Source organism: Scyliorhinus canicula, chromosome 11 (genome assembly GCF_902713615.1).
Source record: "Scyliorhinus canicula chromosome 11, sScyCan1.1, whole genome shotgun sequence".
In the NCBI taxonomy this organism is placed as follows: domain Eukaryota; kingdom Metazoa; phylum Chordata; class Chondrichthyes; order Carcharhiniformes; family Scyliorhinidae; genus Scyliorhinus; species Scyliorhinus canicula.
This window is the reverse complement of record NC_052156.1, coordinates 101,277,451-101,291,729: the sequence shown is the minus strand read 5'-3', so window position 1 is coordinate 101,291,729 and position 14,279 is coordinate 101,277,451. Positions and strand designations below refer to the sequence as shown.

The 14,279-nt window shown below is 43.7% G+C and overlaps 1 protein-coding gene across 4 annotated transcripts in view; it reads right to left on the bottom strand.

Annotated features, from left to right (window-relative positions):
- The window catches only part of cdk17 (cyclin-dependent kinase 17), a 292,409-nt gene that overhangs the window by 158,339 nt on the left and 119,791 nt on the right, over positions 1-14,279 (bottom strand). For 2 of the 4 annotated variants that reach the window (XM_038810897.1, XM_038810898.1), the window contains exon 4: positions 10,227-10,394. The exons of the other annotated variants lie outside the window; for them this stretch is intronic. In XM_038810897.1, the coding sequence (XP_038666825.1) occupies positions 10,227-10,394 (168 nt within the window). The remainder of the gene's footprint in view (positions 1-10,226; positions 10,395-14,279) is intronic. 4 annotated transcript variants of the gene reach the window in all.

Here is a 14,279-nt window from a genome sequence, read left to right as displayed (position 1 = left end):
TTCTGCACGCAATTAAAGTCACCTCTATGTTTCACCCGGTGTTTGTGTCTATGTATTTACATTATGTATCTGTTGTATGTCCTATGTTTTTCATGTATAGAACTCTCTGTCTGGACTGTACGCAGAACAATATTTTTCACTGAACCTCGGAATATTCCATCCTACTGTCCCTGGAAGCATCATTTTCCCTATGATGGAAAAGTCTAGCCATGAGTATGCTTTGTGCAGATGGGAGAAGGAGAAATCTTTTTTCTTTGATGACTGAACCTCCAATGGTTCACCACCCATCTGCTCTATAAAGGCATTTAGCTCTCATGTCATTCCTGATATGGTTCCTGTCTCAGGGCTGAATCTGTACATTTTCGGATCCTGCACGCAATTAAAGCCACACCCCGCCCCCACCCCCCACCCCTATGATGAGTTGGTGGGTGTCTAGGTCAGGGATTTCGGCCATTGTGTTCTTGGCAAACTCTGCGTCCTCCCTGTTTGGGCATATATATTTAATCTTTATTATTGTCACAAGGTTTACATTAACACCGCAATGAGGTTACTGTGAAAAGCCCCTAGTCGTCACATTCTGGTGCCTGTTTGGGTACACTGAGGGAGAATTCAGAATGTCCAAGTTACCTTACAGCACGTCTTTCGGGACTTGTGGGTGGAAACCGGAGCACCCGGAGGAAACCAACGCAGGCACGAGGAGAACATGCAGACTCCGCACAGACAGAGACCCAAGCCAGGAATTGAACTTAGGACCCTGCTACTGTGAAGCAATAGTGCTAACCATTGTGCTAGCATACCCACTACCGGAGCCCCTTCCACGGTCCCGCTGACCATAATGAATTATTTGTTACTGTATTCGTCGCCTTGAATGCTACCGTCCTGTTAACTAGTATGGACACCCACTTTCCCTCGTGTTGAAGCATGTCTGAATCATTAATCCCACCCAGTTCTTCCTTACCCAAAGTCAGCCCCTCTCTCTTAGGTACTTTTCTTGTAAGAAGGCCATCTCCACCCTCAGGCTTTTGAGATGATGTGTTGAGGCCTATCACGTTCCATGTGGCTATCCTAATTGGGGTTCTGTCCCCCCCGTCCCCTCCTGTGGGATCAGCCATACTCACTATGGGCCTGCCCTGTTTGCCCAGGCCTGCCCTCGTTCTCAGGCCATTCAAGACGGCCACTGTCTACTTCCTCGTTTTTGTCATGTGCGACCTGTTGTAACCAGCGCTCTATCTTCGTATCCCCCATCCCGCCTACCCCCTGCTTCCTGCCCTGACCCTCCCGACCCATGTGCACCCCCCACCTTGTCCCCTCTCTTCCTTTTAATTTACCCACCTCTCTGCACCCCTATTCCCTCCCCTCTTGCTCTTTATTTCCCCTGAACTATTCACCACCCCCTCCTGCTAGGCACTCCCTCCCTCCTGGGAGGTGCACATCAGTCTCCCCCTTCTCTGTACCTTCGTACACCTACCTGTTCGCATGTGTATTGGATTTCCCATTCTTAACCCTGTCTAATTCTCTCCCCCCCCCCCCCCCCCCCCCCCTTCCGCACACCTCCTGATGTGATTGCCCCTGCCCCTTTTGAATCCTTAAAGCCCGCATCAAGACCTTTGCGTTTACTGCTGTTTCTCCAGTTAATTTTTCGGGACAAACTTGTTGGCTCACTCCCTTCGAGGGCAGTGACCACAATATGATAGAATTTACCCTGCAGTATGAGAGGGAAAAACTGGAATCAGATGTAATGGTATTTCAATTGAATAAAGATAACAACAAAGACATGAGGAAGGAGCCAGCCAGACTGGAAGGGGGGCCTAGCAGGGAAGACAGTGGAATATCAATGGCACAAGTTTTGGGGGTTATTCGGGAGGCACAACAGAAATTCATCCCAAGGAGGAGGAAACATGCTAAGGGGAGGATGAGGCAACCATGGCTGACGAGGGAGGTCAAGGACGGCATAAAAGCAGAAGAAAAGCATACAAGGTGGTGATGATTAGTGGGAAGCCAGAGGATTGGGAAGCCTTTAAAAGTGAGGAGAGAACAACCAAAAAAGCAATAAGGGGGGAGAAGATGAAATATGAGTGTAAATTAGACAGTCACATAAATAAGATAGCAAGAGTTTTTTTCAATATATAAAAGGTAAGAGCGAGGCAAGAATAGACATTGAATCACTGGAAAATTAGGCTGGAGCAGTAGTAATAGGAAACAAAGAAATGGCAGGAACTGAATAGATACTTTGCATCAGTTAGGTGGATTGATCATGCTAAATTGCCCCTAGCGTCCAAAAAAAAGTTTAGTCGGGGTGACTGGGTTGGAGGTGTGGGCTTGGTTGGGGTGCTCTTTCCAAGGTCCGGTGCAGACTCGATGGCCTCGTTCTGCACTGTAAGTTCTATGAAGTCTTCATGGTGGAAGGCACCAGTGGGATACCAGAGCTCCAGGAGAATCAGGGGGCGGAGGTGAGTCTCGTGGCCATCACTAAAGAGAAGATTCTGGGGGAACTGAAAGGTGTGAAGTTGGATGAACCACCTGGACCAGATCGACTATATCCCAGGGTTCTAAAGGAGACAGTTAAGGAGATTGTGGAGGCATTGGTGGCGATCTTTCAGGAATCACTGGAGGGAGGGAGGGTCCCAGAGGACTGGAAAATGGCTAATGTAATACCTCTGATTAAAAAGGGAGGGAGGCAAAAGACGGGAAATTATAGGCCAGTTAGCCTGACTTCGGTGGTCCTGATTTAAGAGTTTAATTTAATTTAAGAATTTAAGATTTAAGAGTCCGTTATTAAAGATGAGATTGCGGAGTACTTGTAAGTGCATGATAAAGTCGGACTGAGTCAGGACGGCTTCTTCAAGGGAGGTCATGTGTGATAAATCTGTTAGAATTCTTTAAGGAGGTAACAAGGATGTTAGGCAAAGGAGAACCAGTGGATTTGATCTATTTAGATTCCCAGAGGTTTTGACAAGGGGCCGTTTGGAGGGTGTTTAAGAGGCCAAGGTGTTAAGGGTACAATATCGGCATGGATAGAGGATTGGCTGACTGACAGAAGGCAGAGAGTGGGGATAAAGGAGTATTTTTTGAGATAGCAGCCGGTGACTAGTGTTGTGCCTCAGGGGTCAGTGCTGGGACCACAACTTTTCACAATATACATGAACAAAGTTTGCTAAGTTTGCAGATGATATAAAGATATGCAGAGGGACAGATAGTGTTGAGGAAGCAGAGGGGCATTAGAAGGACTTGGACAGGTTAGGAGAGTGGGCAAAGAAGTGGCAGATGGAATACAATGTGGAAAAGTGTGAGGTTATGCACTTTGGAAGAATGAAGGCATAGACTATTTTCTAAATGGGACATGGGAGACTTTGTTCAAGATTCTCTTAAGGTTAATATGCAGGTTCAGTGGCAGTTAGGGAGGCAAATGCAATGTTAGCATACATTTTGAGAGGGAAGGGATGCACAATTGAAACTGTACAAGGCTCTGGTCAGACCCCATTTGGAGTATTGTGAGCAGTTTTGGGCCCCATATCTGAGGAAGGATGTGATGGTTTTGGAAAGAGTCCAGAGGAGGTTCACAAGAATGATCCCTGGAATGAAGAGCTTGTCATATGAGGAACGATTGAGGACTTTAGGTCTGTACTCGTTGGAGTTTAGAAAGATGAAGGGGTATCATATTGAAACTAACAAGATACTGAGAGGCCATGGACTTGGAGAGGATGTTTCCACCAGTAGGAAAAACTAGAACCCGAGGGGACAGCTTCAGACTGAAGAAACAATCTTTTAAAATCGAGAAGAGGACTTTCTTCAGCCAGATGGTGGTGAATCTGTGGAGTTCTTGCCACAGAAGGCTGTGGAGGCCAAATCACTGAGTGTCTTTAAGACAGATAGATAAGTTCTTGATTAATAAGGGGATAGGGTTATGGGGAGAAGGCAGGAGAATGGGGATGAGAAACATATCAGCCATGATTGAAAGGTGGACCAGAACTGCACGCAGTATTCCAAATGTGGCCTAACCAAAGTTCGATACAACTGTAACATGCCCTGCCGACTCTTGTACTCAAAACCCCGTTCGATGAAGGCAAGCATGGTGTATGCCTTCTTGACCACTCTATCAACCTGCATTGCCACCTTCAGGGTACAATGGACCTGAAATCCCAGATCTCTCTGCACATCAATTCTCCCCAAGACCCTTCCATTGACCATATAGTCCGCTCTTGAATTTGATCTTCCAAAATGCATCACCTCGCATTTGCCTGGATTGAACTCCATCTGCCATTTCTCTGCCCAACTCTCCAATCTATCTATATTTTGCTGTATTCTCTGCCAGTCCTCCTCGCTATCTGCAACTCCACCAATCTTAGTATCATCTGCAAACTTGCTAATCAGACCACCTATACCTTCCTCCAGATCATTTATGTATATCACAAACAACAGTGGTCCGAGCACGGATCCCTGTGGAACACCACTAGTCACCCTTCTCCATTTTGAGACACTCCTTTCCACCACTACTCTCTGTCTCCTGTTGCCCAGCCAGTTCTTTATCCATGTAGCAATCTTTGGAGTGTCAGAAGACCCTGGAGTTCAGGGGGCGAAAGAGGCCGATGTCTTAGCCTTTGCCTCCCTAATAGCCCGGAGACGGATTTTATTAATGTGGAGGGACTCGAAGCCCCAGAGAGTAGAGTCTTGGGTTAACGACATGGCTGGGTTTCTTAGCCTTGAGAAAATAAAGTTTGCCTTAAGAGGGTCTACGCTCAGGTTCTCTTGGAGGTGGCAGCCGTTCGTCGACTTTCTTGGGGAAAATTAAAATGCCAGTAGCAGCAGCAATCCGTAAGGGGGGGGTGGTGAGTGCTTCTTTAGGATGGTGTGGGAAGACTGAGTCGCGTGGGGTAATGTTTATTTAATTGTGCAAAATTCTGCAAAACCTTAATAAAAATATTTTTAAAAAAGAAAAAAAGATAAGGACATGTTGGAGTGTGGGTCATATGGGCCCATTTCTCTACTGAATGTGGATGCCAAGATATTGGCGAAGGTATTGGATGTGAGGCTGGGGGGGGGTGTTCTGAAGTGGTGGGGGCGCATCAGACAGGGTTCATTAAAGACAGGCTGCTGCTGTCAAACGAGCGGCGGCTGCTAAAGGTGGTGCAGGGGGGAGGTAGTTAGAGGTAGTGGTGACAATGGATGCGGAGAAAGCATTTGACAGAGTGGAGTGGAGGTATCTGTTCGCAGTACTGGAGAAGTTTGGGATTGGGCCCAAGTTTGTGACTTGGGTAAAATTGTTATATAAGGATCCAACAGCCTATGTGCGGATGAATGAGATCCAGTCAAGAGTTCTTCCCACTATTCCCAGGAACGAGGCAGGGGTGCCCCACGTCCCGACTCTTGCTTGCGTTGGCAATTGAGTCCTTGCCGATACTGCCGAGGTGCTCAGGCTTGTGGAGGGGGATAGTGGGGTGGGGTTTGAGCATAGGGTGTCTCTGCATATAGATGATTTTCTGCTGTACATGACGGACCCGAGCTCTTTGGTGAGGGATGTAATGGGGATGCGAGGGAAATTTGGGGTGTTTACAGGGTACAAATTGAATCTAGAGAAAAGCAAGTGTTTTGTTGCGTCTCCTTTGGGTGGAGGGCCGGGTTTGGAGGGGTTGCCATTAAGGGTGGCGACAACTCACTTTAGGTACTTGGGGATGCAGGTATCCCAGGACTGGGTTCGGCTCGTAAGCTGAATTTCACAAGCCTGTTAGGGAAGGTGGAGGAAGAACTGGGAAGGTGGAATAGTCCCCCGTTGCCTTTGGCTGGCCGGGCGCAGGCAGTCATGATTAATATCTTGCCACAGTTTTTGTTCTTATGCCACTCTCTTTGCCAAAGGCATATTTTTGGGGCATGGATAGGCTGGGCTCAATGTTTGTGTGAGCAGAGAAGGTGGCGAAGATAAGGAAGGCAGTGCTCCAAAGCAGGTGACAGTTGGGGGCCTGGCTCTCCCAAATGTTTTGCATTATTATTGGATGGCGAATGCACAGAAAGTATGGGACTGGAGGAAGGGGTCATAGGCTTTGTGGGTGCAGATGGAGGCGGGATCCCCTAAGGGGTCGGGGCTGCGGATGCTGGCAACTGCGCCACTGCCGCGAGCCCCAGTAGTGGTCCCCACACTGAGCATTTGGGCACAATTCCGACCGCACTTTAAGTTGAGGTCAGGGTGGAGAGTGATGCTGTTAAGGGGGAATCACTGGATTGAGCTGGGGAGGATGAATCCGAGGTTCCAGGGATATGAACACAAGAAGTAGGAGCAGGAGTAGGCCATCTGGCCCTTCAAGCCTGCTCAGTCATTCAGTGAGATCATGGCTGATCTTTTGTGGACTCAGCTCCACTTGCTCGCCTGAACACCATAACCCTTTATTGTTCAAAAAACTATCTATCTTTATCTTACAAACATTTAATGAAGGACCCTCAACTGCTTCAGAGCCATAGAATGCCATAGATTTGGGTGAAGACGTTCCTCCTAAGCTCAGTCCTAAATCTACTTCCCTTTATTTTGAGGCGATGCCCCCTAGTTCTGCTTTCACCCGCCAGTGGAAACAACCTCCCCACAACAATCCTATCTGTTCTCTTCATAATTTTATATGTTTCTATAAGATCCCCTGCATCCTTCGAAATTCCAATGATGGAAGGAGAAAGGGGTGGAAGAGATGAAGGGTCTGTTTCTGGAGGGTAGATTTGCAAGTTTAGGGGAGTTGTGGTGCAGTATGGGCTGCAGCGTAAGGAGGGCTCCAGTATATGTAGGTGCGGAATTTGGCGAGAAAGACCTTTTCGTTTCCAAGTGGTGTCGCCCTCCTCGTTGTTGGAGGGGGTCCTGTTGGCGGAGGGCTGGAAAGTGGGGTTGTCTCAGCGATTTATGGCAGGAATATGGAGGAGTCGTCGTCGTTGATAAAGGAGATCAAGGCTAACTGGGAGGAAGAGTTGTGGATGGTGCTGGAGGAAGGATTATGGTGCGAAGTACTGTGATGGGTCACTGCCACAACCTTGTGCGCGAGGCTGGGGCTGATTCAGCTAAGAGTGGTGTATAACGCTTACTTAATAAAGGCTGGGATGAGCCAGTTGTTTGAGGGGGTGGAGGATAGGTGAGAGTGGCGTGGGAGGGGTCCAGCCAACCATGTCCATATGTAGTGGTCCTGCCTGAAGTTGGGGAGGTATTGGGGGTCAGTGTGCAGCACCACGTTCGAGTTTTGCATGTGGATCGGGAGCCGGGTCGCCTGGACGCCGTATTCAGGGTGTCAGACCTGTCGAGTTGTAGTCGGGAGAAGATTTCCTGGCCTTCGCCATGTTATCACTCAAAGGTGGGTCCTGTTGGGGTAGAAGTCAGCTTCCCCCCCACCCCAGTGCCTCGGCGTGGCTGGGGGACCTGAGGTTTTTGGCCTTGGATAAGGTACAATTTGCTCTGAGAAGGGGTATATGAGGGTTTCCACCAGAGATGGAGTTTATTCATTTTGCACTTTGGAGACCTAGTTGCAACCAAGGGCTTGGTTTTGTATAAAAATGTTGAATAAAAATATTTTTCATATAGATAAACAATCCCAAGTCCATGGTTATTTTACTCAGGGGTTAATAGTATTACTTTAAACAGCTTTGATTGGCCAAAGGAAACCTAGCATTTTAATCTTGAACTACCCTCGAGACAACTTTTCAAAACACATTTTCGGCTATTTGGACCAACAGATAAAAGCAGCTTAGAACCAAGGCCTGCCACAAATCACTAAAAAATGAGGGTCAGCAAGGGCATCCCAATACGTTTTAGGTGACTCAAAGCTTCTTCTAATAGTTTAAATTGTACATTTTCAGAGTCTGGTATGATACAGCACCATATGTATTCAAAACAACTGGGTGAAAGGGCTATTCGCTTAAATTTAAAGAAGAATGCTAATGTAAAGTTTTGTGGGAGTGTTTTCAATTATATTAGTGAAAAGTATTAAAATCCAGAGGTTTATGCTGGCATTTTTAAATACTGACTTGCAGGTTAATAATGTTTTCAGTTGTTTCATAAGATTAGATAAGAGTAGTGAACCGATGCAGCCTATATGTACAAACTACAGTATTTATGACTGAATAATTCCTATTTATTTATAGACTTAAAAAAATTAAAACTAAACGGATTACAACAAAATACATATTGGGATAAAATTCAACCCTGGTGCAATCAACATTACATTTCTATATACGGAGCAGAGGACGTATGAAAATAATCTTCATGATGTTTTGCCCATTCAATGAAACCAAATTTATACTGCTATATTTGTCACTTCATTCCAAATAATTTACTATATAATTCAGTCTAAAAATCAACACTTCTTATTTTTGATGTAAGTTTAACCCAATATATTAGCATGCATAATCCAACTCCATGCAAACTGATTCTCAGACAAATTCATACTTTAAACTTCTGGCCTAATCAGCAGCAAGCACAATAATATTATACCCTTCACAATGTGCAGTTTTGTTATTTCATGAGAATTAGCAGCTCAAATGGTTTATACTGGAAGAGGTATAGATTTGATCATTTCACCGGGCAGCATGATGGCACAGTCCTTAGCACAGCTGCCTCATGGCGCTGAGGACCCGGTTCCATCCCGGGTCACTGTCTGTGTGGAGTCTGCACATTCTCCCCGTGCCTGCGTGGGTCACACCCCCACAACCTCAAAAGATGTGCAGGGTAGGTGGATTGGCCATGCTAAATTGCCCCTTAATTGGGAAAAAAAGAATTGGGCACTCTAAATTTACACATTAAAAATAAAGATTTGATCATTTCAATAGAGGCAGTTCAACTGTAGTAATTTATGTAATTGCGGAGGCACAATGTGTTGAATGATCTTCCCAGAAGAACCTATATGCAACAGCATTTATGCATTGAAATTGTTTTAGGCAGGGATTATAGGAGCAGGAAAGTTTCTTTTTGTTTCCCCCCCCCCCCCTAAATATTATTATATGTTACAGTGCCAACATTTACATGAAACTACCTTACTTTTCCGAAATTGTTTTAGACAGGAATTCTCGGAGCAGGGAAGTGGTTTTCCCCCCCTAAATATTATTATATGTTGCACTGCCAACTATTTACATAAAACTACCTACTTTTCAATTATGCATATTGTTACAGTGGAAATGAACATGCTGCTGCTTGCTCTACATTGACTCCTGGTGGAAAGGGAATCTTGAGAATGTGATATTTGGGCAGCACGGTAGCATGGTGGTTAGCATAAATGCTTCACAGCTCCAGGGTCCCAGGTTCGATTCCCGGCTGGGTCACTGTCTGTGTGGAGTCTGCACGTCCTCCCCGTGTGTGCGTGGGTTTCCTCCGGGTGCTCCGGTTTCCTCCCACAGTCCAAAGATGTGCGGGTTAGGTGGATTGGCCATGCTAAATTGCCCGCAGTGTCCTAAAAAGTAAGGTTAAGGGGGGGGGGGGGGTTGTTGGGTTACGGGTATAGGGTGGATACGTGGGTTTGAGTAGTGTGATCATTGCTCGGCACAACATCGAGGGCCGAAGGGCCTGTTCTGTGCTGTACTGTTCTATGTTCTATTACATCCAAGGCTTATGAGAATTTATATTGCTCATGATCTATTTTTTCCAATAACACCTTTGAATTAAGATATGAAAATGTATTCAGCCATAGTACTTTTTCCAAAAGATACATGCAGAAATATTCCAGTCACAAAGTCCAGTTACTGGATTCCTATTGTTAATATGCAAATAATGTAAGCTTTAGAATAAATTATTGTGAAATACTGTGATAAAGATTGACATTTTTGACATGTACAAACCGTGTTATTTCTACATTCAACTACAAACAAACACTTTCCTTGCCATATTTTGTAAGTCAGCTTCATCGCCAACCAATGTCAAGTTTATTTCACAAAGTTACTTACTGGTTCGCTGAAGAAAGTACTTTTGGGAATGAGTCAAACTTAAACTACAATATATGTAGTTGTACATCCAGTAAACTAACAGGTATATATCACACATTAATTTTACCAGCACTTACCTGGAAGACTGGAGGCTAAATCTCATGTAAAGAAACAAAAACCATGCAGAAAAAAACTCCAAGAAACTTGGTTTCAAAACAATTTTACAGTAAATCAAATTTGCATTGAAATAATAATGAAGATAGCAAACTATTTCATGCACAAGACAATTCAATATTGTGGAAAACATTTATGTGTAAGAAAACTATACAGACAGACAATCTCTTAGTAATCACCTAGTCTACCACCACCATTCCTGGGCATGGAAATGAAAGAGCCGAGGCTCCCACCAATCACGCTATGGGGTCTCCGGAGAGGGGGCTTTTTGAAAGAGCCTGTGTACTGATGGAGAAAGGAGTGCATACTGTGCGATGTTGCAGGCCTGCCATTCTTCATAATTGGCTCTGTGATTTTTGAAAGCCAACGGTTTGTCCCAACGAGGCAATCCATAAAGCAGAAACAGATCAGAAGGAAAGGTAAAATGGGTGGTTGATTGAAAGAAAGAAAAAAAACAATATAAACATACTGTTTGGTGTCTGACAGGTAATGCATTCTTTCAATAAATTAGCATATTCAATATTTTTAGATAAGCTCCACTTCATGTCAATATATACTGAACCTGAACCTACTACTAACCTTTATATCAACAGTAGCAACATTTTTAAAAGCTACATAAATGTTAAACATGATCAGTGAAGAATGAAGCTAATTACAGAAATCAGTCGATTTTACCAACAAAATCACTAATTCTGCACAGTCTTGGTCATAAGAGAATACCAAAAATGCAAGTAGTCTTGAGAACACATTTGTGTGCAACTGACATTCTTTCAAATCAAAAAATGATAAAATAATTTTTAATCTGGTCATAATTTGGTTGCTGATAGTTCTTTAGAGATAGAGTTCTGAGACAATATATTTTCTTAATCCTCTATTACACAAAGTATTTATACCAACAACAAAATGCCAAATTGCAGCACTGGCATGACACAGATGTCCAGTTTTAAAATGTCCATTCAATGCAGAGAAATATTCAGCCTGGCTATAACCAGAAAGACCTTCAAAAAGGGGGTTAGGGAAGTTGGAAGTAGAAATAGTTATTTTACTAACTTGCATGGATTCCAAGTCAGAAAATAGTATTGATGATTCTTGGCCATCATCAAGACCATTTTCATTCCATGGCTTGTTGCAAAAGCATTCTATATTCTTTACCCTTTTGGATTAATAACTCATTTTCTTTCTTTTGGAGGAAGGTGTTACCATGTGTAAATCTTTTGGATGGGGTTCAATGCAATCCTTTGCATGTTTACTGGAGTTTTTTTTATCAGAGCTTTCAAACAGTTTGAATAAGGCACTAAAAATTTAACAAAGGAAGGATTGGCCAATAAATGAACCCTCTGGGAGTCAGAATGGCTGAATTCTACATTGCTTGTTGAGGCATCATCCACCACAGGAATGAAAAGAACCATGCAGCACGAATCTAGTTACAATGCCCTCAAGAAGTTTAATGGCCTAATAAAAGCAGGAAAGGCGAGTGGTATAACACATTCAGGAGTGAACACCCACACCTTGGCTGTCCCAGTATTCTCCTTGGGCTAACGAATCTTGCAGCTCCACACGTTTATCTCGCTCAAGGCACTTACCTCCTCACATGCCCATCTGAACAGCCAACACTCGCCCTCATCTCATCTTCCATCCAGGCTTCACAGTCACCTTCTACATTCCTCTCCTCACATGCCATTTCTCACACTCATAATTTTGCTTTCTCTCCTTGCAGGGGAAAAGAGCACACAACTTCAGGGAGGGGCAGAGAGCCAGAATGGTCCTCCAGTGGTAGCCATCTTGACGGTCATTGGCAATGGTTGCCCACAGGGCAGGAGGTCTTGCTCCAGGAGACTGCAGATGACAGCAATGATATACTATGAAAGCCCTAGGCTTGGCGAATCAACAGAATGGATTCTCTGCCTGTGGTCCCTCGGTTGAGGGTACACAGATCTATGTACACCCTCTCTCTGTTCATGTTGTGGATCATATGGCTGAGGAGAAGACAATTTGTGTGGCTGCTCGTGTTGCTCCAGCTGCTCCTCACGGAAGGCCTATAGTAGTGCTTCATAAGCTGCTTCCATACTGCAAGTGAAGGCTGACATCAAAGAAGATCAGATCAAAGGGAGTAAAGTAAAAGTTAGGTAGGAATGATTTCCACGTAATGGAAATCACCTGTGAAGCAGTGAAATTTGGATCTTGGGAGCAAATTCTGTATGCTTTTAACATAGGTAACCCAGCAGATGTTCATTTTCACGCTTTGAAGTTTTAATTGAACAATGGTCCCCCATTATATTCTCGCCTTGTTGACCCTGACAGGGTTCTGGAATCCATTTTGCTAATTAATAAAGCCAGAATCTAGGGTTAAATCCACACTTAATTGACTGTTTAAATTTTGAAATTGCTTACCCCACAGCTCTAAACATCTTCCCTTCTTGCCTTCATGCATGGCAGTGCTAAACCTGGAAGTGGGTGGGGTCAGAATTCACCAGCACATTTGGTGGCTTTAAGCACCCACACTACCAAACCTGCCCTCTACCGGCTCCTCCCATGCTTCCCTCCAACGTGGCATTTAAAATTCTGCCCATGAAAAAGTGGAGACGTGGAGGTCAGCTGCACACACCATAAATGTAAGATGAAAAGCTTCCATGACTTCAGGCATATGAAGATTAAGAAATTGATTTATTCACTTATAGTTCCTACCCTATTCATGCCCCACAGCAATATTTTGTCCAAACCTAATCCGTTTAAGAATATTATGGATTTTGTTGGAAACTTAATCAGGGTCTTGCTCCACACTTCTTCCATCAGGCAGGAGATACAAAAGTCTGAGAACACACACACAAACTGACTCAAAAACAGCTTCTTCCCTGCACCAGACTCCTAAATGACCCTCTTATAGACTGACCTGATTAACACTACATCCCTGTATACTTCACCAGATGCCGGTGTTTATGTATTTACATTGTGTACCTTATGTTGCCCGATTATGTATATTCTTTTTATATTATTTTCATGTACTCAATGATCTGTTGAGCTGCTCGCAGAAAAATACTTTTTACTGTACCTTGGTACACATGACAATAAACAAACCCAATCCAATATTAGCTCACAGCAAAGTACAGTGCAGTCAACAGACCAATTTATTGGTGGTTTGATCTCAAGTGGCTTGGGCTTTTGCTTTCTGCAACATTTATTTCTGCAACATTTTTCGGTTCACATTTAATAGTTAAATTAGCAATTTACTGCCGTATCAATGGCACTGTAGCTTTGTGGGTCAGACAGAACAAATACTGCCCAGGGCAAAAACTTCATAGAATATTTAAGAGCATTGGAATGCACATATCCAGCTTATTGGTTCATTAAGTTCTGGCAAATTCTAAGAACAGCATTTTCCAACACAGCAAGTGAAGCTCAATGCTCGAAAAGGGAAAGCAAGGTAGGCACTTCTTCCAAGTGCTTACATGATAAACAAATGCTGAAAAAGTTCTCTTAGTTAAGTTTTGGATAACAACATTGGTGCAAACATTAAAATATATATCTTATATGGTAGGATATTACAAAAATTATTCTGGCCCTTTCTCCTACTCTCAAAATAGTAGTGTGGACGTTTCCTGTGCTGGAAAGTGAAACAGCAAGATGTGCAACATTTACTAAAAGATGTGTAGGTAGTTTGATGAACAACGGTTTAATCATTAGACAAAACAACTCTGATGAGGTCTCCCACTTAATATGTCCATATCTGAAAAGTGCTGAGCAAATAAAAGTGACTGTGCTTCCTTTTAAAAGAGGATCAGGAACAGAAGAATGATGGAGAATTTAAGGATCTTGTAAGGAGAGAAAGAATAATGCATAAAGAAAATAAAAACGCTCCACACATTTTTACAGTTGAAATTTAATTGTTGAAGGAGGTATAAAACTAAAGATAATTATTAATACAAATAACAAATAACAGAACTCATGGAATATAGGATCAGGAGTACACAATTCAGAGGGAGGTGATGGCGTTGCAGTATTGTCACTGGACTAGTGATCCAGAGACCCAGGGTAATGCTCTGGGGATCTCGGTTCTGGGGAGATGCTGAAATTAGAATTCAATAAAAATATGGAATTAAAAGTCTAATGGTGACCACAAACCATTGTCGATTGTTGTAAAAACTAACATCTGGTTCACTGACGTCCTTTAGGGAAGGAAATCAGTCACCCTTACCTGGGCTGGTATACATGTGACTCCAGACCAACAGCAATGT